The sequence below is a fragment of the Doryrhamphus excisus genome, chromosome 22, assembly GCF_030265055.1.
Source record: "Doryrhamphus excisus isolate RoL2022-K1 chromosome 22, RoL_Dexc_1.0, whole genome shotgun sequence".
NCBI lineage: Eukaryota > Metazoa > Chordata > Actinopteri > Syngnathiformes > Syngnathidae > Doryrhamphus > Doryrhamphus excisus.
The window spans coordinates 14,377,760-14,399,139 of NC_080487.1; the positions used below are offsets into that span (position 1 = coordinate 14,377,760).

At 46.3% G+C, this 21,380-nt stretch overlaps 5 protein-coding genes across 5 annotated transcripts; 2 read left to right on the forward strand and 3 right to left on the reverse strand.

Moving 5' to 3' along the window:
• gch2 (GTP cyclohydrolase 2) lies at window positions 1-2,327 on the forward strand. The gene is made up of 6 exons (XM_058061577.1): window positions 1-748; window positions 1,071-1,180; window positions 1,257-1,312; window positions 1,558-1,589; window positions 1,667-1,751; window positions 1,817-2,327. The coding sequence occupies exons 1-6, from the start codon at window positions 205-207 to the stop codon at window positions 1,941-1,943; spliced, it is 954 nt and encodes a 317-aa protein (XP_057917560.1). The 5' UTR covers window positions 1-204; the 3' UTR covers window positions 1,944-2,327.
• A 571-nt stretch (window positions 2,328-2,898) lies between these two features.
• cript (cysteine-rich PDZ-binding protein) lies at window positions 2,899-7,536 on the reverse strand. Its single transcript, XM_058061580.1, has 5 exons — window positions 7,372-7,536; window positions 7,154-7,219; window positions 6,272-6,326; window positions 4,566-4,669; window positions 2,899-3,484 (listed from the first exon to the last, which is right to left on the reverse strand). The coding sequence occupies exons 1-5, from the start codon at window positions 7,385-7,387 to the stop codon at window positions 3,420-3,422; spliced, it is 306 nt and encodes a 101-aa protein (XP_057917563.1). The 5' UTR covers window positions 7,388-7,536; the 3' UTR covers window positions 2,899-3,419.
• On the forward strand, window positions 7,222-9,279 carry pigf (phosphatidylinositol glycan anchor biosynthesis, class F). Its single transcript, XM_058061578.1, has 5 exons — window positions 7,222-8,134; window positions 8,217-8,308; window positions 8,425-8,541; window positions 8,606-8,714; window positions 8,787-9,279. The coding sequence occupies exons 1-5, from the start codon at window positions 7,907-7,909 to the stop codon at window positions 8,898-8,900; spliced, it is 660 nt and encodes a 219-aa protein (XP_057917561.1). The 5' UTR covers window positions 7,222-7,906; the 3' UTR covers window positions 8,901-9,279.
• Window positions 9,280-12,101: 2,822 nt separating this feature from the next.
• LOC131109487 (cytochrome c oxidase subunit 7A-related protein, mitochondrial) lies at window positions 12,102-16,279 on the reverse strand. The gene is made up of 3 exons (XM_058061579.1): window positions 16,112-16,279; window positions 12,995-13,129; window positions 12,102-12,768 (listed from the first exon to the last, which is right to left on the reverse strand). Exons 1-3 carry the CDS (start codon window positions 16,181-16,183, stop codon window positions 12,628-12,630), a joined length of 348 nt encoding a protein of 115 aa, XP_057917562.1. The 5' UTR covers window positions 16,184-16,279; the 3' UTR covers window positions 12,102-12,627.
• Window positions 16,280-16,679: 400 nt separating this feature from the next.
• kcng3 (potassium voltage-gated channel, subfamily G, member 3) lies at window positions 16,680-20,872 on the reverse strand. The gene is made up of 2 exons (XM_058061770.1): window positions 19,944-20,872; window positions 16,680-19,023 (listed from the first exon to the last, which is right to left on the reverse strand). The coding sequence occupies exons 1-2, from the start codon at window positions 20,567-20,569 to the stop codon at window positions 18,378-18,380; spliced, it is 1,272 nt and encodes a 423-aa protein (XP_057917753.1). The 5' UTR covers window positions 20,570-20,872; the 3' UTR covers window positions 16,680-18,377.
• Window positions 20,873-21,380: the final 508 nt, after the last annotated feature.

Sequence of the window (21,380 nt, forward strand, 5' to 3'; positions counted from 1 at the left end):
TAAACATGGATATGTAACTCACTAGCGTCGTAGGCATGCCGGAGCCTATCCCAGCTGTCTTGGGGCGAGAGGCGGGGTCCACCCTGGACTGGTGGCCAGCCAATCCCACCCCGGAAGGAATCGGGCAACGTAATCAACACTAATCAATCATGGAGGACGATCAGGACACACTGAGTGTCGAGTGAGGGCGGGGGTGTCGCGGTGATGGGAATGCGGACGTATTTGGGTGGCGTGACGGATGTGACTCGGGTGGGTGTGTCCCTGCGTGGGTGCACCTTGGCAAATCGGCTGGCTTTTAAAAAGTGGCCGCCAGAGACATGCAGAAAAGGCGAACCGGCAGCCCGAGGACCAGTCGTGCGCTTTTCTCCTCCAGCAGCTCTCCATCATCATTCATCATCATTCATCATCATTCATCATCATCCATCATCAGCCATCATCCATCCATCATCCATCCATCATCCAACCATCATGAACGGCCACTGCAACGACGTCGTGGAGGAGTTCCACTGCAACAACGGCTTCTCCGAGCTCATCATCGACGCCAAGAAGTCCGCCGTGCACCGGCAGCACGAGACCTCCCGCAAGGACGCCGAGGACAAGAGCCGGCTTCCGGCCCTGGAAGCCGCCTACACCAGCATCCTGCGGGAGCTGGGGGAGGACGCGGACCGCCAGGGCCTGCTGCGCACGCCCCTGAGGGCCGCTAAGGCCATGCAGTTCTTCACCAAGGGCTACCATGAGACCGTGGACGGTGAGTCGTGACCTCAAAGTTGAAACATCAACTTTCCAAAACGTGATTTTGCTGTCAACATTGAACATGTAGATTGGACGTTTCCGTTGTAGTTCATCGGATTATGCATGGAGGCCGTGTCTGAAAGCAAACAGCGTGTGCAAGCCATTTATGACTGCAGTAACATCTAACAGGCTCCTGCTTTCATCCTGACCTGCAGGGCAGAATAAGCTCTCGCTACGGATGTCACTCTGCATCTATTTTCCTAGAACATGTTTGACAAGCGCATGTGGTTACGCATGTTGAAACAGCGCTAACGTACCCAATGTTGGACTCCCTTCAGATGTCCTGAACGACGCCATATTCGACGAGGACCACGACGAGATGGTGATCGTGAAGGGCATCGACATGTTCTCCCTGTGCGAGCATCACCTGGTGCCCTTCTTTGGCAAAGTGCGTGCCTCCCTCCTGCAGATGTTTTTAGCTTCTTTTTATTCCACTTTTTGACATCTCTGTCTCTTCTTTCCAGGTCCACATCGGATACATTCCCAATAAAAAAGTGGTGGGACTGAGCAAGCTGGCGAGGTAATTAAACACACACACACACACACACACAGACACACACACACACACACACACACACAGTGGCTGGATAGTTGTGGCCTTAGTATCGGCCCGCTGCGTTCTTCTGTTATTTCACCACATTGAGTCTAAAGCCGGCTGCATGGACCACTCCATCCGCTCCCATGAGAAAATCCCATGGGAAGCCGCTGCTTATCATCACAGATTCCCAGTAGGAAAAACCTTGAAACATTTTCTTCTCTGTGCAGGATTGTGGAGATCTTCAGTCGGAGGCTTCAAGGCGAGTTCCCCCCTGACATTTTCTTCGTGTGTCCGTGCCGTTCAGGTGTGCTGAGTATTCCTTTGTCCTCCCCGCAGTTCAAGAGCGCCTCACCAAGCAGATCGCCATCGGCATATCGGAGGCCCTGCAGCCAAAAGGCGTTGCTGTGGTTATCGAGGCAGCGTAAGCACACAGACTGTCGTTTTAACGGCTGAATGACCCGTCTAATCTTCTCTTTGTGCCTGCAGGCACATGTGCATGGTGATGCGCGGCGTGCAGAAGATGAACAGCCGCACGGTGACCAGCTCCATGCTGGGCGTCTACTTGGAAGACCCCAAAACCAGGGAGGAGTTCCTCACCCTTTCCAAACACTGAGCCGGCCGGGACGGGACGGTCTTGACGCCCAAAACAAGAAGCACAGACACCAAAGCTTGAAAGACGTCAGCGCTGCGGCTGACATCAATTCACTGTGAACACTCGACAATTTCTTTAGACTTTTACTGCCCGGACGGGAACGCCATTGGTGCTTTTGCAAAGTGCTACTACTCAAAGCTTTCATCACGTCATGACTTTTATTATTATTATTATTATTACTGCTCTATTTTGCTCCACATCTTTGTAACATAGGACATTTGTAATATACACATTATTTCTGTCTGTCCATTGGAGTAGGATGAGGAAATAAGATGGCTGCAATGACATTTTGCTTTTAGTAGCCTGTACGTATTTTGAACCGTGTTTACTGAAATAAAAAGCATACAAATGAAAGTGGTGACATTTCCTTACTAGATGTTCACATAAGATAGGATTTTGGGTACAGTGTACGTTGTGATTTACCGTCATCCCTCACCATGTCGCGGTTCTACTTTCACGGCTTCACTCTATCACGGCTTTTCAAATAATATTCATATAAGTGTTAGAAATGTTCCAAGGATGAGACAATAGCCAACACAGGAAGTACAATGTCCATGCTAAATCTCTTAGCTGTGTCTAATACGTCCATCCATCTTCTATATCGCTTGTCCTCTGTAGGGCATGCTGGAGCCTGGTCGCTGGCCCATCCATTTTCTATGCCGCTTATCCTCTTTAGGGTGGCGGGGATGCTGGAGCCTATCCCAGTACACCCTGGAGTGGTCGCCGGCCAATTGCAGATAACACATGTTCCATCCATCCATTTTCTATGCCCCTTATCCTCTTTAGGGTGTTAGTTCATGTCTAGAGGGCTCTAATAAGACAATAGAAAACATATTTAGAAGGTCATGAATAGGTTTTCTATGCGTTAACTACAAAACTATCCATTAATAAAGAAGGGATCAGTCAGACTTGGAACCAGCGATACACCTTTCATTTTCAGACAAAAACGGAAACAGGAAACCAGTAAATCCCGACACCCAGAAAGGTTCCACTGCACAAAAGCACGATCTCACGGCTGTGCAGCGAGTGCAAACTACCCCGCCGACCAAGCTATGGACAGCAAAGTTAGCATGACAAATAAACGCCCTGGGGCGCTACTAGAGGAAATACGCTAGTCATGATATTCCCCTGCAGTCTCCTTAGGCGTGTTGTGATGTAACACAGTTGCCATAGTGAATTTATTGTTTCTGTATAATAATAAGCCTTCCATTTTTTTAGAATGAATGTTTGATTTTACTCCAAAAGGTCATATACACATGAAAAGACAAAGCATGAAAACGGAAAGGCTGAAGTAAAGCAACAGGAGGTGTGGTCTGTGTCATCCTAATAGATCCATTCCATCATGGATCTATTAACCACAAGACCACAAGACCACCCTGCTTTCTCTCAATAATACGTTGTTGTGTCACATGACACGCCCACGTCACAGCGTCATCGTCACACTGACGTCTGCTTGTAGTTTGTGGTGTCCAGAACTTTCTTGCCACACATTGCGCAGATTCCTGGGGGGGGGGGGGAGAAATTAACATGTGAGTAGTAAATGAGGCAAATAAATTATTTCATTATCATCAGTTGATATCTTTGGAGACAGTTCGGCCTTTGTTGACTATACACTCAAGCTAGCATTGATGTTGGCACGGACACGCCCACGCCCACTCGCGCCATTGGTGTTGCTAGCTAGCGTGACCACAGCATCAGTTGACAATTCCCCCCTCTTCCTTTGCAAGAAGAAAAAGGTTGGGACTTGGAGCCAATATGACTTTGTAGTTATGCGGAGTCTCGTAGTTAGCAAAGATAATAACCATTATCGTTAATAATGGCCATCATCAAATCTATAGCCTTTTCATCAGCTATTCTGGACAACCTTTTGAAGCCTTGAGAAGTTTATCTTGCCTTTGGAGTAGCCCACACCAATATTATTCAATTTAGTGCTCATTTGTCATAAGGGACAAAAACAGGCTCCCAACTAACTGCATTTTTTTATGTCATGGTGTTAAAAAGTCACATTTGCAGCTAACGCTAGTTAGCTAGCTAGCTGTCGCCAGTGGCGGCTAGGCCAGAAAAGCTGAAAGACAACATACAGCGATCAAACGCGCACACCGGCATCGATTGGCGCAGCCTGCGGCAAACTGTCAGACCAAAGCCTTTGAGGTTTTACAGACACTTTTCATTCTCTTTTCATTCTGCGTCTTCGTGGGCTTAATACGGGTGTTGGCAACCCTACGCGAAACAGCAGACATGTTTGTCACGACCTCTGAACCGCATTGATTTCCATATGCCGATCACGTGATCAGGTGATGCTAATGGGTGGTTGATTGAGCGGAGCATCCGTGGTCAGCATGATTCCCGTGTACTGACAAAAGGTAGCATTTAGGCTTTAAAAGGTGGAAAGAGGGGAAAATGGTGGTGGTTTTAAATGTCATTTCCACAAGTGGGAAAAGGCGTGTAATTCATTACGACCAAAGCGACGCTTCCAGAGGCGACACAAAGAACACACATGAAAGGAAAAGCCTCTATTCCGATAAAAAATACAACAAAATAGGAATACTAGCGAGTCGGGCAACACGAGTTCACAGGGCCAACCTTTCTTGTAGGCGCAGCCTTGGCAATAGTGGGATCCAGACTGATGGACGGAGCTCTTGCAGATCCTGCACGTGGCAAAGCCTGCCTTGCCGTACGGGTCAAACCTGAAAGCGAGACGGATTGCGGCTCTTAACTCATCCGAGATGGAACAAGAGGGAATGTGTTTGATGGAGGACAGACTGACATTTGCAACCGTAGCGCTGTTTCCGATCAAATCAAGATTTCAGTGTGTGTGACTCCCATGTGGATTCAGACAGACAAATATGCCATCTTTTGTGTCCTCCGACTTGACTTCAGAGACCCGGAGTGCGACCTCACCAAAACAGCTACATCTGCCTCTTCTTCACACAATAATGTATTTCTGGTTTCTGTTGCCGACATTAATGCAGTTGTTGCATATTGTCCTCCACCGCCCTTTCTATGTGTTGGTTTAGTAGCGTTCCTTCTTTGGTGGTGAATCAGACCTTAATGCTGCGGAATGACCGCAACGACCTTGTCAACTCAAAGTACCACAATAGATGCTGACATTCTGACCGGTATGAGAAATTATTACAGTGCAAAAATATTACAGTTTGACGGTTTCAAGGTATTTCAAATGTGTCACTTAGCAAAATCCTCATTAAAAAGGGAATAATGTCCAGTCAAAATATGGAAGCTCGTTATCCCAATGGTATGTCAAAATGAGCAGACAAAAAGTCAAAATGATGAGCTAAAAGAGTTCAACTTTTGAGACAAGAGAGTCAAAATCATGAGATGAGAAAGTCAAAATGAGTCCAAAATGTAGTTGTCCTCTCAACAACTACGTTTGTGGAGGACAAAGTAGAAATTATGAGATATGAGTAAAAGTGATGACAAAAAGAGCAAAAATCAGACAAAAAGTCAAAATAATAACATAAGTCAAATTATGAGATAAAAAGTCAAAATTATGAGATAAAAAGTCATAACTATGATACAAAAAGTCAAAATAATAATAAAAGGTCAATTATGAGATAAGAAAGTTGAAATTATGAGATACAAGCTGTGCATGTGACACATAATTATTAATTTTCATTTTTTAAATAGATTTTCACTTTTTGTCTCATAATTTTGACTTGTTAATCTCAAAGTTATGACTTTTTGTCTCATAATTATGACTGAACTTTTTTTTCCAGTGGCGAAAACGGTCTAACATATTTGAAACCATATAACATGACAAAAGTGGAACAAATGTATTTGAATTAAAAAAATCTTTCCACATGAATAAATAAAATGCAAGTCTACAAATAAAATCTATAAATAAATAACTGTGAATAATGAATCACAACAGAAGAAATATTTGAGCAAAAACAAAAAAACCCATAGCAGCAAAGCAGCAAAATGCTGTTCAGTGGAGAGTAAACAGTTTGTACGACTTAGACGTCGCATCTCCACATTTTGTGATGCGAGGAATAGTAAACCCACAACAGCATGGCATTAATGGCGCCGCTCAATGCCGGCAATGATTTTTGGCAACACACGGAAGCCCAGTTCTGACTGCAAGGAATAACAGGATGTGCCAAGTACATAAGTATTAAAATGTGGTGGTGTTTGTTGACAAGTTAGTCCTCTGGTTTGAAACGCTTGGATCGCAGCGAGTACGTGACGCGGCCCCGCCTCACGCGGACCCTCCCTCCGGCGGCCTCCAGCTAAATAGATTTTGATACCCCTCGTATTAATGTGAGACTCACCTGGCTTTCTTGGAAGTTAGCAACTTGTTTTCATTCCGCTTGCGACCGCCACTCTCTGAAATAAAGAAAAAAAGAGTGGAGTCAGTGACTTCACGGTAACATTGCATTACAGTCGCCCCTTGCTACATTGCCAAATATCGCACCCTCACTCTATAGTCACGGAAAAAATTGTTTCCTCGCTTTATTGGTCTCAATTTGGGCAGAAAAACTGATTTGCACATACATAAGCTACAGTGGACTATAAGTCGCACATGTTCACGTGATAAAATGCCGTATTGTGGCGTGCACAAGTCTGTGAGGACCAGGCAGCCCTATATTTGACAGGAGCCAACCATGAGATCGTCAACCCATTGGAAATCGCAGGAGATCATCACGCAATATAATACACTGACTCGCAATGACACTAAAATCATCACACCGCATCTTAACACTTAAAAGGCGGCTGGTAAATAAACAAGACAAGTACCAATACCAGCTTAGAATAAACAGCTATTTTAACTTCTACCCACAATGCATTACTCTCAGCAGAACAGTTCATTGTTCTCCTCCTATACCGTGTGGAAGTGGCAAGTTTTTGGCTTCTCATTTTGTCTTTCTTGCCCATGCTATTTTAAAACCTTTAAGTTTAGAATGAATGAATTGGAGGCTAACTGGTTAGCCTACTAGCATGCTATGCAGGCCTGAGCCATCTTGTGTCCCTGCAGTGATCCCACAGCCTGCGTATTAGCAATGCGGCAGCTTTGGGCCGGTCCTTTTGGTCCGGGACTGTGTTCACACTTGACCAAACGAGCAGTTCTACCAGACCAAACGGACGAAAGTGTCAAGTGTGAACGCGCCTTTAAATATACGACAAAAACGACGTGCAATTCAGTCACTGATTACCAATCGTGTTCCGTGCCCCGTCCTTCCAAGTGTCAGGGGTGATGACTCTACCGAGCTTCTTCTCACCTGTCACGAAACACAAGAGAAACAGATGCGCTGCGATAAACACACAATGTAATGTACTGAGCCGATGAGGTGAACTTAGTTCGTCGTTTAAGATAGCAGACAGCATTCGCGAATACGAATAAGACAACAGTCTGTCTGTGTCGTAGACTTACACTTCTCACAGACCATGTTTCCCTCTTGTTTTCCGTGGTATTCGCTTCAAATTGTGGGAATTTATATCACAACTGGCGAAGGCCTATTCTTGACGCTAGCTTGAGTGCTATGGTTTGTAAACTTCCGGTTCTTGATGACGTATACTCATCGAATCGTGTCAAGGTGACGGGATTTGATTGGCTGACAACCAAGTCGCTCAACCGTACGCAATAAAAGCACCCGCTTTCGGTTTTAGTTTGACTTTTTAAATCATCGTTCAAACATGTTGTATTTTGTTGTGTTCGTTGTAACGAGTAATTTAGTCTGATACATATTGGCATCTGTATTTGCTTTGCTTTCTTTCAACGTCGGACTTGTGTGGGCGTGTAATTGTGAAATTCAAACGGAAGTATGCCGGACTCCATTTTTACGGAAGTCAAGTCGAGCCTTCGATGGACGTTGTAACACTGTTCATTCGTTGTTTTGTTATCTTAGCGGCTTAATTTAACTTTATTGTACTTTTGTTTTGTTCCCTTGCCATTGACACTCACTGCCATGTGGGACCATGAGATCCGAGCGATGGCGAGCGCCCACGCCATCATCGCCGCCTCGGTGTTTGTGGCGACCGTGGTGCCCGTCGCCGTCGTTCCGGGTTTCTCGGTGTACGGAACCCACCTTCTGTGGCTCTACTTGGTGTCCGGAGCTGTCACCTTGGTCAGTGTCGTCATCTTCTGGCTGATCGGCATCTCCCCACCGACCAAGAAGCACACGCTGGGATACAAGGTCAGGATCCACGGAAAGGTGGAGCTTAAACGCTTGGTTATTGATGATTTTATCGATCAGTTTTTCTTTTTCCTTTGTGCAGCTGTCCAGGTTGTTCCGTTCCTGCTTGTACTTCTTCCTGTCCTGCTTGTTCTTTCACACTGTGGTGGTTCTCTACGGCGCTCCACTGATGGAGTGAGTGTCTTCAATGTTGTGCAGGAATGGAAGCACCTGTAGCACCGATGACGTCACTTGAACTGTATTTCTTTATTTCCGTTTGCTGCATTGACGCAGTTTGTCTTATTTCTCAGATCCGCCTTGGAGACCTTCTCCCTGGCCGTGCTCCTGTCCTCTCTCACTACCCTGAGGTGTCTGTGCGTCCTTGGCCCAAACGTCCAGGCTTGGATTCGAGTGTTTAGTCGCCACGGGTGAGTCTCAAAAGCCTCCCTTCTATTGAATTGCTGGTTCAAAACCCGGTCTTGTTGCTTCCAGAGCCATGTCCGTGTGGGACACCTGTCTCCAGATCACCGTGGCCTTTACGGTGGTGGGGGCCTGGGTGGGAGCCTTCCCGATTCCTCTCGACTGGGACAAGCCTTGGCAGGTCAGTCCATTGCAGACCAAAAATTATGGTAGCAGATTATGAAAACTGTTTTTAACAAATTGTTTTGTACAGGTTTGGCCAGTTTCCTGCAGCCTGGGCGCCATGTTGGGCTACCTGTCGGGTTTGGCGGTGGCGCCGGCGTGGATCCACTACCATCGCAAGCAGCTCACCTACAAGTGTAAATAGATGGGCACGGTTGTTTTCTTGTTATTTATTTGGAACATTTAATTCCGATGAGAAGGGCCACTGTCATACAGGGGTGTCCAAATGCTTTCCAGAAAAATAGAAGGCTGCGGATCCAATGTTGATCAATACATGCCGAGCTATCTCACATTAGCTTTGCATAGTAGGTGACGAAGCATTTGAGTGTACTATTTCATTATATACTGTATCACATGAACAATGAATTCATGATTCTTTGTTTTTTTAATAAAAAAAACAAGCTGGAAGCCGAAAATGGCACTTTGGACACCCCTGCTGTAATAAGTCAACAACATGAGCAATAATTTTGTACAGTACATATGAGGAATGATCTTTTTTTTACTGGAATAAAACATGACTTTGAGTCGTAGCTGCTTAATCCCGCAAGAGGGCGTAGTTGCACCATCACCTGAGCACACTAGGAAAAACCTGAAAATGAACCTGCAAAGAAAGCCAACCCCATGCAGTGTTATGATTGGGTGCCAATTTAAACATATATTTAACAGGGTGATGCATAATCGATACACCGCATATGTGGCTTGTCATTACCTCTTTAAACGAACAATCTCAGGCCACCGTATTGATTTGCTTTCATTTTAAGATCATAAATGCCCCACCACCCAAAACCTTTTTCCACTGGTGGGTTTTGTGCTTAGATTGGTGTGCAAACGGGCCAAATCCCTTTTGACCTCTGTTTGAACTCCTCAGTGAGGTTGTTGCTGGATGAGAGATTGATCAAAATGTTCCCGGAAGCAGGGGAGTATTCAAAACGTCCCCAGCAAATCAGCGCCCCCCTCATGTGTCAGGCAAAATCCAATCTGACCTCACGCTGCTACCGCCATTAGCCTCGCTCTCCATCAGTTTGCTATTTCCACCTCTGCGTCATCTTTACCACAAAGGCCAGAGCCCGAGAAGTCACCTTTTAGCCTCATGCGATGGGTGTATTTTTAGGAGAGCCGTCTCAGATGATGCATGGCACCGGTGATGGATTTGTGGACAGGTGACTGCGGTGCCTCAACCCACTCGCACTCGTAGAGTCAGTTTGCATGTCAGTTCCCCTCATTCAACTTTATTTATTCATTATTTGTTCCAGGGCTGCTCTGGCTGAGGCGAGTAGAGGCCATTTGTCTCTGCTTGCCTCGCTTCCTTCCTGCAACGGGGGCGGCCGTGGCTTTGATTTATGCAGGGGATGTGAAGATGGTGACCTCTTTGTTGAGACCAGGGGTGACAAAACTAACGTCATTCCCGCTGTGCACAGGACCGGCACTAATAAAACACCAAGTCCAAAGCACTAGCAAGGTTTCTATCTCAATGATAGTGCTTTTCAGTGTTGAATGTGCGTGTGGCTACGTGCAGAGGACACTTGACTTTGCTGATGTTGTTTTGGACAAGTGTGGCCAACATTGAGCATATTGTACTGTAATTGAATTACCATTTATAAATGGAATATTGACTGTTACATCACAGAAAACCTGTTTACGGCTTTCTGAATATGTTTTATGTTTTTTTTGACATTATTAGAACCATTCGAACATGAAATAACCCCCTTACACTACTGTGTAATACCTATGTAGTAGACATTAGAGACAATCAGCCCTTTAAGACATAAACAAGACTTGTGTGTGTTGCTTTCAGGGAGTTACGGGGGTGGGGGTCGGGGGGGTGGACAAGGAGAAGAAGTGACGGGACTATTGTGCCTGTTGTGAGATCATTCAAACCTGCAAGACAAGGCTGTTGTTCAGGCGGTCAGGTCTGCCTGTGTGTCTCACCCAGCTTTACAGAAGCATGACTGACACCTACTGACCAGTGTAGAATACTACACTGGTACTATAACTATACTATAATATAACTTATACCTTATATTTCTTTATTTGATTGATTCATTTTTAAGCTTCACACTGAACCACATAACAGCATGATTTATGAATAAATATAGTTTTGATAAACCATCATGGAGTGAAGCTGCAAAATGGAGAGAGTCAAAAATGAAGTTCTCAATTTATAGGATAACCATGAAACACAGTCTAACCATTCAACAGAATCCATGTTTCCCCTCCAGGAACCACAGCTCCCCAGTGCCAGCAGCACTCATGCAGCCAAAGCAATTCTTCAAAGCATTCTTGACTGTAGACAATTATCTTGCTACTCACTTGACAATGGTATTATTTTCAGTGGATAGTAAATGTATACTGCTAGAGGAGGTGTACACGTTTACTTTCTACGGCATAGCACGAGCCCTGACAAGATATATACGTCTTTGATCTCCCAGGGACAAAAACAACGGTCATGTTTCTCAATGGAATTGTTGAGAGGCCCGCCATCATCATCATCATCATCATCAACCGCCTTGCATCACAACAGAACACTCAAGCGCTAACAATGGCCCCCTTTGTCGTGGCTCACCAGGAGAGCTGTACGACAACATGTTTACCACTCAGTGCCGCAACACTCCAACTGCTAAGAGGAGACAGCATGTTGTGAGAGATCCCTCAAATGGAGGATGGGTGAGACTTGACACAAGACAAACGGAAAGTGCGACCGTGAACATGTGCCGTGACAGAGAGGACTTAAAGACCTTTGATTTTGTGTTCTTGGTAAAGGACGCCAGCTACAGGTTGGATTCATCTGCTTGGCACGTCTGAGCAATGTTGATATTAAGATCCTATTATTAGTAACTCCCTGCCCCACACTCATTTATTGGACTGCCGCTGTAACTGATGACTCCTTTTTTTTTTTATTTGGCTGTCATTCATTTAGATTTTGGCGCATGAGAGAATGATCAATGACAGTATTTGATTACACACATAACTCTCCCTGTAGTATAACAAAGCTTCTTAATACACACTATGAGTTTAGATTAGATAGAATATGCCATATATGTATATATATATATGGCATATATTTGTGAGTTTACTTAGGAGACTCTAATAGCTCCACAGAGACTACCTGTTGTTTCAGAGTGACATCATGTGACATTACGACACCAAAGCATGATCAATACGGCATGAAACATCGAGGCTGATCGCATGGGTTGGTTGATATATGAGAATAAGCAAGAGAGTGAGGAAAAAAAGTGTCGGACATAACAACCTTGTGCCAGCATCCTGTCCTCCTCCAACATGTTAAATAGTGCATGAGGATGCTCTTATGCAGCAGAAGGCACGTCACACATACGTAACCACTGTCCCTGCTCTCACATAGCATTTATTCAATCATTACATTTTCTATAGAAAAGGCGGCATTATTGTGATCATTTTTTATTATTGAGGTTTCACAGAGGGCGGAGCTAAACGCTGGGTGTCAGCATGTCAAGGTAAACCCTTTCCACCAAGCAGTACAGTTTGGCTCACTGTGGCAAGGTTCTGTTTGTGAGAAAGAAATCAAAATGGCCTCCATGTTTGTTTACTTCTGATCTTCATCGTCCGTGTTAAAACGAGGAATTAGTTGTGGCTGTAGCTAACCTCCGGCAGTAGCTGCTTTGAAGGGTCATGAGTCCAGCAGCTTGAACCAACTCTGCTTTAAAATGTGGAGAAAATCCCGCACTATTACGACACTGGCTGCAACATACGTGTGAATAAATGATCACTGTCTGTAACTGTGGTTCAGACCCTCACCACAGGAAGCTGAATTGGGCGTACTGGGCCGCTTGGTGGAAACATGACTGCTAATGAAAGTGTCAAGGTAGGATGGGTCAGTCCTGCTTTGGGAGGGGTCACTTGTTTTTGGGCTGGGCCGCCATGTAGAGGGCCACCAGGCAGTAGAGAACGCCTCCCACGGTCAGAGCCATGGTGGTGCGGTACAGAAGCTTGTCGGGAACGCCGCGCTTCATGTGAACGGGGATGCCGTCTGATGTCTGGAAGGGGAGGAACATTTCCAACATAAACACACATGAAATGTGTCGAGTTGGCTTGATAACAAAAGAAAGTGGTTGAAACCCGAAGGCCAAAACAAAGCCCCACAGGCGTCAATAGCATAATTACTATTTGTGTTATTGATCGCTGTGCACGTGCGCCCCACGTGCATGCTTGCGATTGATTCATGGAAGGGAAAAAAAAGGGGGGGGCTCAATACGAACTGACCTGGAATATTCGCTGGAAGTCAGGCACCTTGTTAGCACCCATGTACTCCGCCATGGCCCCGCTCTCTGACACCACCTTGGTGGGTGTGGCAAAGATCATGGAAGGGGATTCTGTTGGTACACTTGGCCTCAGACCCTGCAAAAAAAAAAAGTACAATAAGAAAACCATTCCAATTTCCCTCCACTTCCAGATTGGAGAATGTCACTCGGGGGGTGACCTTGTTAAGAGCGTGTGGAAGCAGATGGTGTGAAAGCAAGGGGGAATTCAATGCACGTGGGCACAGGGCAGCCAGAAGCCAACCAGACTGTACTCCATCTATAGTACCCTGCTACCAATCATAATAGTCCTGTGGAAGTGGCAGGGTGCGAGGCACACACCAAGTGCTTTAGGCACATCTGGCAGTCCAACCTACTCTGGTGGCCCATGCGGCAGCGAGTGACGTGGAGCTCCAGCTGCTTGCTACTCCATGTCCAAGTAGAAGCTGTCGTATTTCTACATTCAATCCATTTTACTTAAAGATTTGCCACTTCCTGCACGGCGGACAAGTGGTTAGCGTGCAGACCTCACAGCTAGGAGACCTGAGTTCAATCCCACCCTTGGCCATCTCTGTGTGGAGTTTGCATGTTCTCCCCGTGCATGCGTGGGTTTTCTCCGGGTACTCCGGTTTCCTCCCACATTCCAAAAACATGCTAGGTTAATTAGCCACTCCAAATTGTCCATAGGTATGAATGTGAGTGTGAATGGTTGTTTGTCTATATGTGCCCTGGGATTGGCTGGCCACCAGTCCTGGGTGGACCCCGCTTCTCGACCGAAGACAGCTGGGATAGGCTCCAGCACCGCCCATGACCCTCGTGAGGATAAGCGGTAGAAAATGAATGAAAAGCATTTTTTGTTTGTTTCTTTCTGCTTTTTCCTGATTTCGGAGTCACCACAGCGGAGAATCCACATACTGACTTTTTGGCTAGCATACACGCAGCAAAAAGAGTGGAGCCTCACCAGGAGCAAAGCAAGATAATGCAGTAGAAATTAGGAGGGAAAAAATGCAAATGCCGCAGCCCTCGTGTGGGAATATTAAAGCGCAATGTGAGCCCATGTGCCCAATGTCTGACCCCAACAAGCCAGAATGCCACATTTATTCGGAAGTGGTAGCAATATCAAAAGGCAACAAAACAAACTTGCCACCACAAACATATCCACCCAACCCAGTTTTCCCCATGTGGGGGGAAAAAAGTAGACATCAAGATGCAGAGCCTTTGTTGTGACAGGTAGCGTACCAGTGTGTAGGAGTTACAAATGGCGGGGCATCACAAGCTCACACACACACCATTCCGAGTCGTGGTGTCAAGACAACTACACAGCAATGCAAAACAACCGAATTTGGGAACCCTGTTTTGGTTGACTTTTTATGCATGCAGGGCAACAACAACAAAGGCCGCACTACACATGACTGCTGTCATCCGTCAATAGCATGCCTCGTCACCTCCGAGCCGGGCGTGTGCTGCGCTCTGGAAATAATCTCAAAGTCACATGACCTGCCTGCAAAGGTGATAATTACTGCGCGAGGGCAAAAAAAAAAAAAATCAAAGGTGCTAAGATATGGCACATTGACAGCTGTGATGCGTACAGGAGCAGTGCCAACGTGTCGCTGTGCAGACGTGGGGGGTAAGACCACTCGCCACTGAACAAACATATGACATGAAACTCAACTGACATGATAGATAGACTTATTTTATTGTCATTGCACAATAACACAGCAGTGAAATTGCCAAGGAAATGCCATTGCCTGAGCAGCCTCCTTTAAATGGAGCAGATTTAGTCAAATACTGTGGATCTCTCTCTCGTTATGGTTCTGTCTCGCCATTTAACACACTTGAACACAAAGGATAGACCATACAGCTCGTTTTGGAAGGCAAGTACTTTAATGTTATCCAACAATCTCGCTGTGCACAGTAGCCAAAGAGACTGTATGCCGTGATGTATCAGCCACCATTACAACCTTGGATTCTTTCTTCATCATTGAAAAAAAAAAGCACTGTTCCATTTCCAATTAATGAAATAAATACAACGGCTTCAGTACTACTTTGATCACATAATAAAAAGAATGGCGCCAACAAGGACGTACTTTGTCCCGTACTGCCGTGAGAATCAACACTATTCCGTAAAAGACGTTTATTTTGTGTAAGTCATGGAACAAAAGCACGAGTGTACAGGGAGCTAATAGCCGTTTCCCTCTACAATTAGCAGCCAGATTCAGTTACCGATGCTGGAGAAAACCTAACGCTAAAACGCTAAAGCTACTTACCACTGAGAGACATCTTGAAGTAACCTAGCAATCTAACCAGTTAGGACCAGTGTCATATTTATTCTAAACTTATGAAGCCAAAATATTACCACTTCCACATGTAATGGGAGGATACCTTTTACCCCCCCCCCCCCATTCTATCATGTGAGACATGCCATGGCTGACTTCATGCAGTGTTAAGCTAATGTAATACCTCAATGTTTTGTCATTACTGCCACCTAGTGACCAGAATACTAAAAAACCGCAATATCGCAAGGGAGCGATAATTGTACTGCAAGACTGGGAGAGACGACTGGACTCACCTTTTGGAAAATACACAAAAAAACTTGACAGTGCAGTACAAGAATGTGGAAGGCCTCACTGAGCGTGTTTCCCTTATACCCCCAAACAACTGAATACGTCCCTAACCCTAAAGTTGAATAAAGGTCACCGCTCACAGGGACACATCTAGGAAGTATTGAATGTCAAAACAGGCTGCAGAATCACACAAATGCCAGTTTAACCGACAGATGATTACCTTTCCAGCAATTGCTCAAGTCAGGCTTTAGTTATAATGGAAACAGTAAAAATGCTGTAAGACTACCCAGTATGGCCCCAGTAGCTTCTTTATTACACGGTTGGGATAACCTCAGTATCAACGAGTACAACTAACCAATCTTACGCACAATAAATACAAATATAGCAAAGCAGGTTCTTAAACCGCGTGGATTGTTTGTGGAAGCTGTGTCGTAAAAAAACAAGACAGGGTCGTAAAGTAGCACGGCGACATGAAGGTCATCGTCAACTTTAAGCCACCCGGCGTCTTCAGCGCTCACCTGGGGAGAGTAGGCCGTCGCCGGAGAAGACCCCGTCAGCTTCTGTGTGATACCGCTAAATTTGTAATACATTTTGTGATTTTTGGCGAAAGGGCGAGCGGACGTACGATGTTCGACAAATCCGCCCGGAAAAAGGTCCTCTCGCTTCTAGCGTCGAGGGAAAGTGACGTCATGATCAGCTGACACCGGCTTGCCTTACCATTGGTGGTCCGAGAGACCATTGAATCAATGCGGTAAAAGCGAGTACACATGTTTAAAACAAAATCAGATTAACTGTATTTATATAGAAACGCAGGTCCCTCACATGTAGTACACATTAAACTATACATGGAACAAGACCGTACAGTTGCGAGGACGACTGTACATTTTATTGTAGGTTATTTTATTGTGATAAAATAAATGTGATATTGTGAAATCCTCCTTTTCGATCTAGAATGTTGGATTTCCCCCAAAAGACTTAATTAATTGTAAAACGTAAACATGTCAGGAGTATCAAATAGCACAATGGGTCTGCAGTTAATTTAATTAATCAAATCACACACAACAAACACTTCTCTCCCTTTGTTTGCTTATTTTATTGCACATTATTGTTCATCTGATGGTCACCAGGCAGCGTCAATGACGTAGTAGTTCATCTTTGCCAAGGAAAGCTGTTGTTGGCAACTTTCAAAGCCGATATGTCCAAATTTGCTTGGAAAATGGCTGCAAAAATGTAACTACCATCAGGCCATCAACCTCGCCAAAAGACTCAGGTGTTCCTGGCCTCCGAGCGCTGCCTGATTGCTTGGAGGCGGCCTGGAAGTGTAAACACAATGTCATTATCACATGACGCGTGCTTTGGCAAGCCGTCCTGAAACGTCTGCATCAGTTCTGCAATATGTCAGGTGAGCCCACCCTGGAAAACAGATGGTTATTTTATCACAAGCATCGATTTGTCGACTGACAGCAAAAGACTGGCAAGTCTGATTCGTACCTGCACAATCAGCCATTGCTTTATTCTAAAAGTCTACACTGGATACATCAGTTACGATCTACAGATGAAAGAGGCTTTGTTGTGATGCTCTATAGGAGCCATTAGCGCTGACAAAATACTGATTCTATTCCACTTGTGTGGCATTGATGCTACTTGAAAAGCACACTGAAGGCACACAAAAGATATCAACGTGGCAACTCTACAAGTCATACAGCTCTGCTTGATGAAAAATTGACATACATGGCAACATGTATATATATATATATGTGTGTGTGTGTGTGTGTGTGTGTACACACAAAGATGTCTGATCGAGAGGAGGGCAGAAGGCGATAGGTGGAAGAAGAAGAAGAGAGAGAGACTGTTGTGTGGGAGAGGTGTCAACTTGTTTGTTTGGATTCTGCTTCTCTTCCACCGATCACGTCATTTCATTAACCTGCAAACGTGATTCATGGAATGTCAGGACCTTTGCCGTTGTTCATTTGTGTGCTCTCTTTCGCCATGTTTAATTGCTGCAACCACGTCCTATTTCCCCCCAATAACAGCAGGACAATACCGCGTGTGTGTGTGTGTGTGTGTGTGTGTGTGACCGTGGCCTATTTGTGATTGGCATGCCGCTGAATGAGGTTGCCGTGGAGATGCTGAAATACAAAATGGAGAGTGAAGACACACATTCCTATTTATTCTTTGTGCTCATTCCACATCCATTTTATCCTTCAACTTCGCACGCCATCTGCTTTATTGTTTATGTCGGCCACCTTCAACCTCTGCCTCTGTATTTCACCGACTTCAAGGAAAACTGCACTTTTGAGAGGGGGCTTAACGTAAAATCTAAAAACATTAAAAGAGACAGCTCGTTAGTACACATAAAAATCTGCTAAAAACAATGGACACGAGGTGTCTCTTTTTATGTGTTTTGATATCTTTAGAATGCACAGATGTCTCACATACGGATTGCGGATTATGGAGATAATTCCCCCCCAAAGTACAGTTTTCCTTTCAGCCTTTTCTCTACACACACACACACACACACACACACACACACACAAACTCCTCTGTCGTTGTCGTTGTGCACCTCGTTCACATGTAGAGAGCACATCTAGGTCACGCTCAGCCCGGAACAAGCTAGGACTCTGAAGACCGGGCAAACACAGAGAGATGCAGTGCAAACAGAGTCCACAGGGGAAACCATGCAGAGTGACGCTGCTCGTGTGTTTTTCATTCCTCTGTTCAAATGGTGTTAAAAATGAAAGGATAAAAAGGGCGGGGCCACTGTCCCAAAGGGGAATAAAATGGTCACTGGAGCATTTCCATGGAGATGCTGCGAGCGTATCTGGCCGAGCGGAGTCGGAGTTCATGGTAGCACTGTACAAAGCTGTGGTAGATGAACGTGATGGGCAGGGCGAGCAGGACGATGCCGCTCACCACGCACATCCCCCCGAGAACCCGCCCTCCGACGGTCACAGGGTAGACATCCCCGTACCCCACAGTAGTCATGGAGATGATGACCCACCAGGCAGCGGCCGGGATGCTGGCGTAATCCTGATTCTGCGAGCCCAAATCCAACCCGTGCTCAAGGAGCTGTGCCAGGGCGCTGTATATCGCCATGGCGACACAGACAAACACCATCAACATCACCATCTCCCGGTAGCAGCGCCGCAGCGTCAGCCCCAGCGTCTGCAGGCCCAGGAAGTGGCGGGCCAGCTTCATGAGCCAGAAGACTCGCATCATCCGAAGCACACGCAGGATGACGCCCGCCACCCCGAGCCCAGCGCCCGGCATCCCCGCCCGGGCCAGCGCCATGGTGACGTAGTAAGGTGTGATGGCGATCACGTCGATAATGTTGAGTGGCCGACGGAGGAAGTCCCACTTGTCCCGTGCCACCAGGAAGCGCATGGTGCACTCAGCCGTGAACCAGCCGATGCAAACAGCCTCGACTATCCTGCAGAGGAGACGCAAGCAGGCTGTAAACAGGAAATGAGCGCCACAGAGACACATAATATGCAATAGGACTTGGACAATCCATTTGGAGAATTATGTGACGCAAGGAGGGAAGGCGTTCGGCGTGGATGACGGACAGGAGAATTGCACAATGGTCGTCAAGGTGAAAGGGGAAACGAGTGTCACAGTGTGTGATGACTCTATTGATTAGCGCCACCAAAAGCAATCAAAAGTGAATTACGGGGAGGCGGTGCTTGCATTTCACAAGCGGCCTGGTTAAAAAAACCGGAATCAACAGAATCCTTGTCAAGCAAAGTTTAAACTCTGCATTGAGACGTTTACCTGATGAGATGCAAACACAACTCCAGCCAGCCTGAGCATCACCATATATGGAAGAAAGCGGCCTGGACACTCCAGGATGGAGACAAATACAGAATGGGATCTTTTCCAGTCAATCAGGCGGAGAAGCCATCCGTACCATCATATCCGTACGCATCTGATTGATAACAGAGTATGGATTTCCTATTGATGACCTGTCTGAGATGTACGGTACTCCACATGAATGAGCTGAGCTTGTCAAATTATCCCCGTCTTTATTGACCTAGGAGGCGTCGCCTTTATGAATGTATTTCTATTGAAATTTTGGAACGGGTTCCATACGATCATACGATTATGAGCTCGTTTTTTTCCTGCTCCTTTTTGGAGACTGTGCCTGGAATTGCACAAATAATGAACGCAAACCGTATGATGACGCCACAAAACCTGGGGCACTCAAGCGCAGATTTTGTGTAGTAAATATAATAGCCTGAAAAATACAACCACGCTAATGTGTTCTTAATGCCATAAGAAAGGCTGATTTGATCTATTGATCTCATTTGGTGTGTGCAGGTGGACTTTCAATTGAAGCAATTTCACACTCACCTGTGCTCCTCCACGGTGGTCCTCTTGGCCGTGTCCCAGTCCGGCAGAGTACTGGCACACAGCATGACCATGGACACGATGACAAAGATGACGGACACCGAGGCCAGCAGCTGCGCCCCGATGGAAGAGTTGGGTTCCTCGAAAGCCCTCCGCGTCCTCTCCAGCCACTTGGCGCGCCCGCTGAGCGCCCCTCGCTGCCCCGGATCGCTCACACTCTGGGTCTCGTTCCCAGACCCGCCTCCGTCCTCTTCGGAGAGCCCGTCCAGCCCGATCTCGGAAAGCCGGTCGTCCAGGCGCTTCTGGCAGCAGGAGTCCAAGTGCGCGCTCTCCAGCCCCCAGTAGAGCATCTCGGTGTAGAAGGACAGCTCGCACACGCCGGGCAGCAAGCGGAGTTTTCCGGATCGCACGTAGAGCATGATGAAGACGAACGCCTGAGCGTGGCGGTCGAAGAAGAACTCGTTTCGGTCCCGATCGTAGTCGTCGCACAGCTCCAGGACCTCCTTCTCCGTGGCGCACGCATGGAGGCGACTGACGCGCCGGAGTGGGAAATCCCGGATCACGTCGCGGGTGAAGGCGTAGCGGGTCCCCCCGACGTTGAGAACGCAGATACTCTTCCCGAACTTCATCGCTGCACGGAAACCTGCCGGAAAACTCCCCCTTCACGCGCTCTTTCCCGCTTCCATGGCGGAAGTTGAGACACCTGGCGGCCACCCCGCTTCTCCCCTCCCCCGGGGCGTGGTTGTCCGGGAGTGGCGGTGAAGTCGTCAAATCTTTCTCCCTGCCCCCTCGGTAGTCTGCTGTTGTCTGTGCTCCTTGTGCACTCAGCAACCCGGGGAGCACTCTCCACCCCTGTCCGGGGGGGGGGGGCAATGGCGTCACTGGTATCACGCACCGAGCCACGCAGGAAAAGTGTATTCGCTCAATGTTGCCTTCAGTGACACCAAAGTATAATCTACACATGCACACGGGTCTTCCCTTATAATACAGATAATAATGCGTACTCTTATCACGTGACCTTTGTCACCAATAGAAACTCAGCACTGCAAATCACAATATAATAATCATCATATTGTAAAATAAAGTTACTTTTTAGCCAATCTTACAGCTGTGATAGATGGATTATTAGAAATGTTTCATATATGCTTACAGTCTTTGCCATGGGGGCTGATTTGATGGCAACCTCGTCTCTAATATTCCACTTTGTAGTTCTTGTGGAGATGAGGCTGTCCCAGTAGGACACACTTTAACATAGGACACATTTAAACACACCATTCAAACTCACATTCATACCATTTGGAGCCTGCAAACACTTTTTATCTTAATTCACTTGAAATACTAACCAGAATTATTGATTTCATAGTCGTTGCGGGTCATTTTTTTATTTTGGATGGTCACATCGAACCGAGTTCGATTCCACCCTGGCCATCTCTGTGTGGA

Excerpts from the sequence above, each read along its gene's own strand:
- gch2 (XM_058061577.1), top strand. The coding sequence starts at position 205 with ATGGGAATGCGGACGTATTTGGGTGGCGTGACGGATGTGACTCGGGTG. Across the intron at positions 749-1,070 it reads CTACCATGAGACCGTGGACG|ATGTCCTGAACGACGCCATA; the intron begins GTGAGTCGTGAC and ends GACTCCCTTCAG. Across the intron at positions 1,313-1,557 it reads GGACTGAGCAAGCTGGCGAG|GATTGTGGAGATCTTCAGTC; the intron begins GTAATTAAACAC and ends TTCTCTGTGCAG.
- cript (XM_058061580.1), bottom strand. Across the intron at positions 6,327-7,153 it reads CGGGGCACGGAACACGATTG|AGAGTGGCGGTCGCAAGCGG; the intron begins GTAATCAGTGAC and ends TCTTTATTTCAG. Across the intron at positions 4,670-6,271 it reads CTAACTTCCAAGAAAGCCAG|GTTTGACCCGTACGGCAAGG; the intron begins GTGAGTCTCACA and ends TCTCGCTTTCAG.
- pigf (XM_058061578.1), top strand. The coding sequence starts at position 7,907 with ATGTGGGACCATGAGATCCGAGCGATGGCGAGCGCCCACGCCATCATC. Across the intron at positions 8,135-8,216 it reads AGCACACGCTGGGATACAAG|CTGTCCAGGTTGTTCCGTTC; the intron begins GTCAGGATCCAC and ends TCCTTTGTGCAG. Across the intron at positions 8,715-8,786 it reads ACTGGGACAAGCCTTGGCAG|GTTTGGCCAGTTTCCTGCAG; the intron begins GTCAGTCCATTG and ends TGTTTTGTACAG.
- LOC131109487 (XM_058061579.1), bottom strand. The coding sequence starts at position 16,183 with ATGTATTACAAATTTAGCGGTATCACACAGAAGCTGACGGGGTCTTCT. Across the intron at positions 13,130-16,111 it reads CGACGGCCTACTCTCCCCAG|GGTCTGAGGCCAAGTGTACC; the intron begins GTGAGCGCTGAA and ends TTTTTTTTGCAG. Across the intron at positions 12,769-12,994 it reads ACTTCCAGCGAATATTCCAG|ACATCAGACGGCATCCCCGT; the intron begins GTCAGTTCGTAT and ends CTCCCCTTCCAG.
- kcng3 (XM_058061770.1), bottom strand. The coding sequence starts at position 20,569 with ATGAAGTTCGGGAAGAGTATCTGCGTTCTCAACGTCGGGGGGACCCGC. Across the intron at positions 19,024-19,943 it reads ACCACCGTGGAGGAGCACAG|GATAGTCGAGGCTGTTTGCA; the intron begins GTGAGTGTGAAA and ends TCTCCTCTGCAG.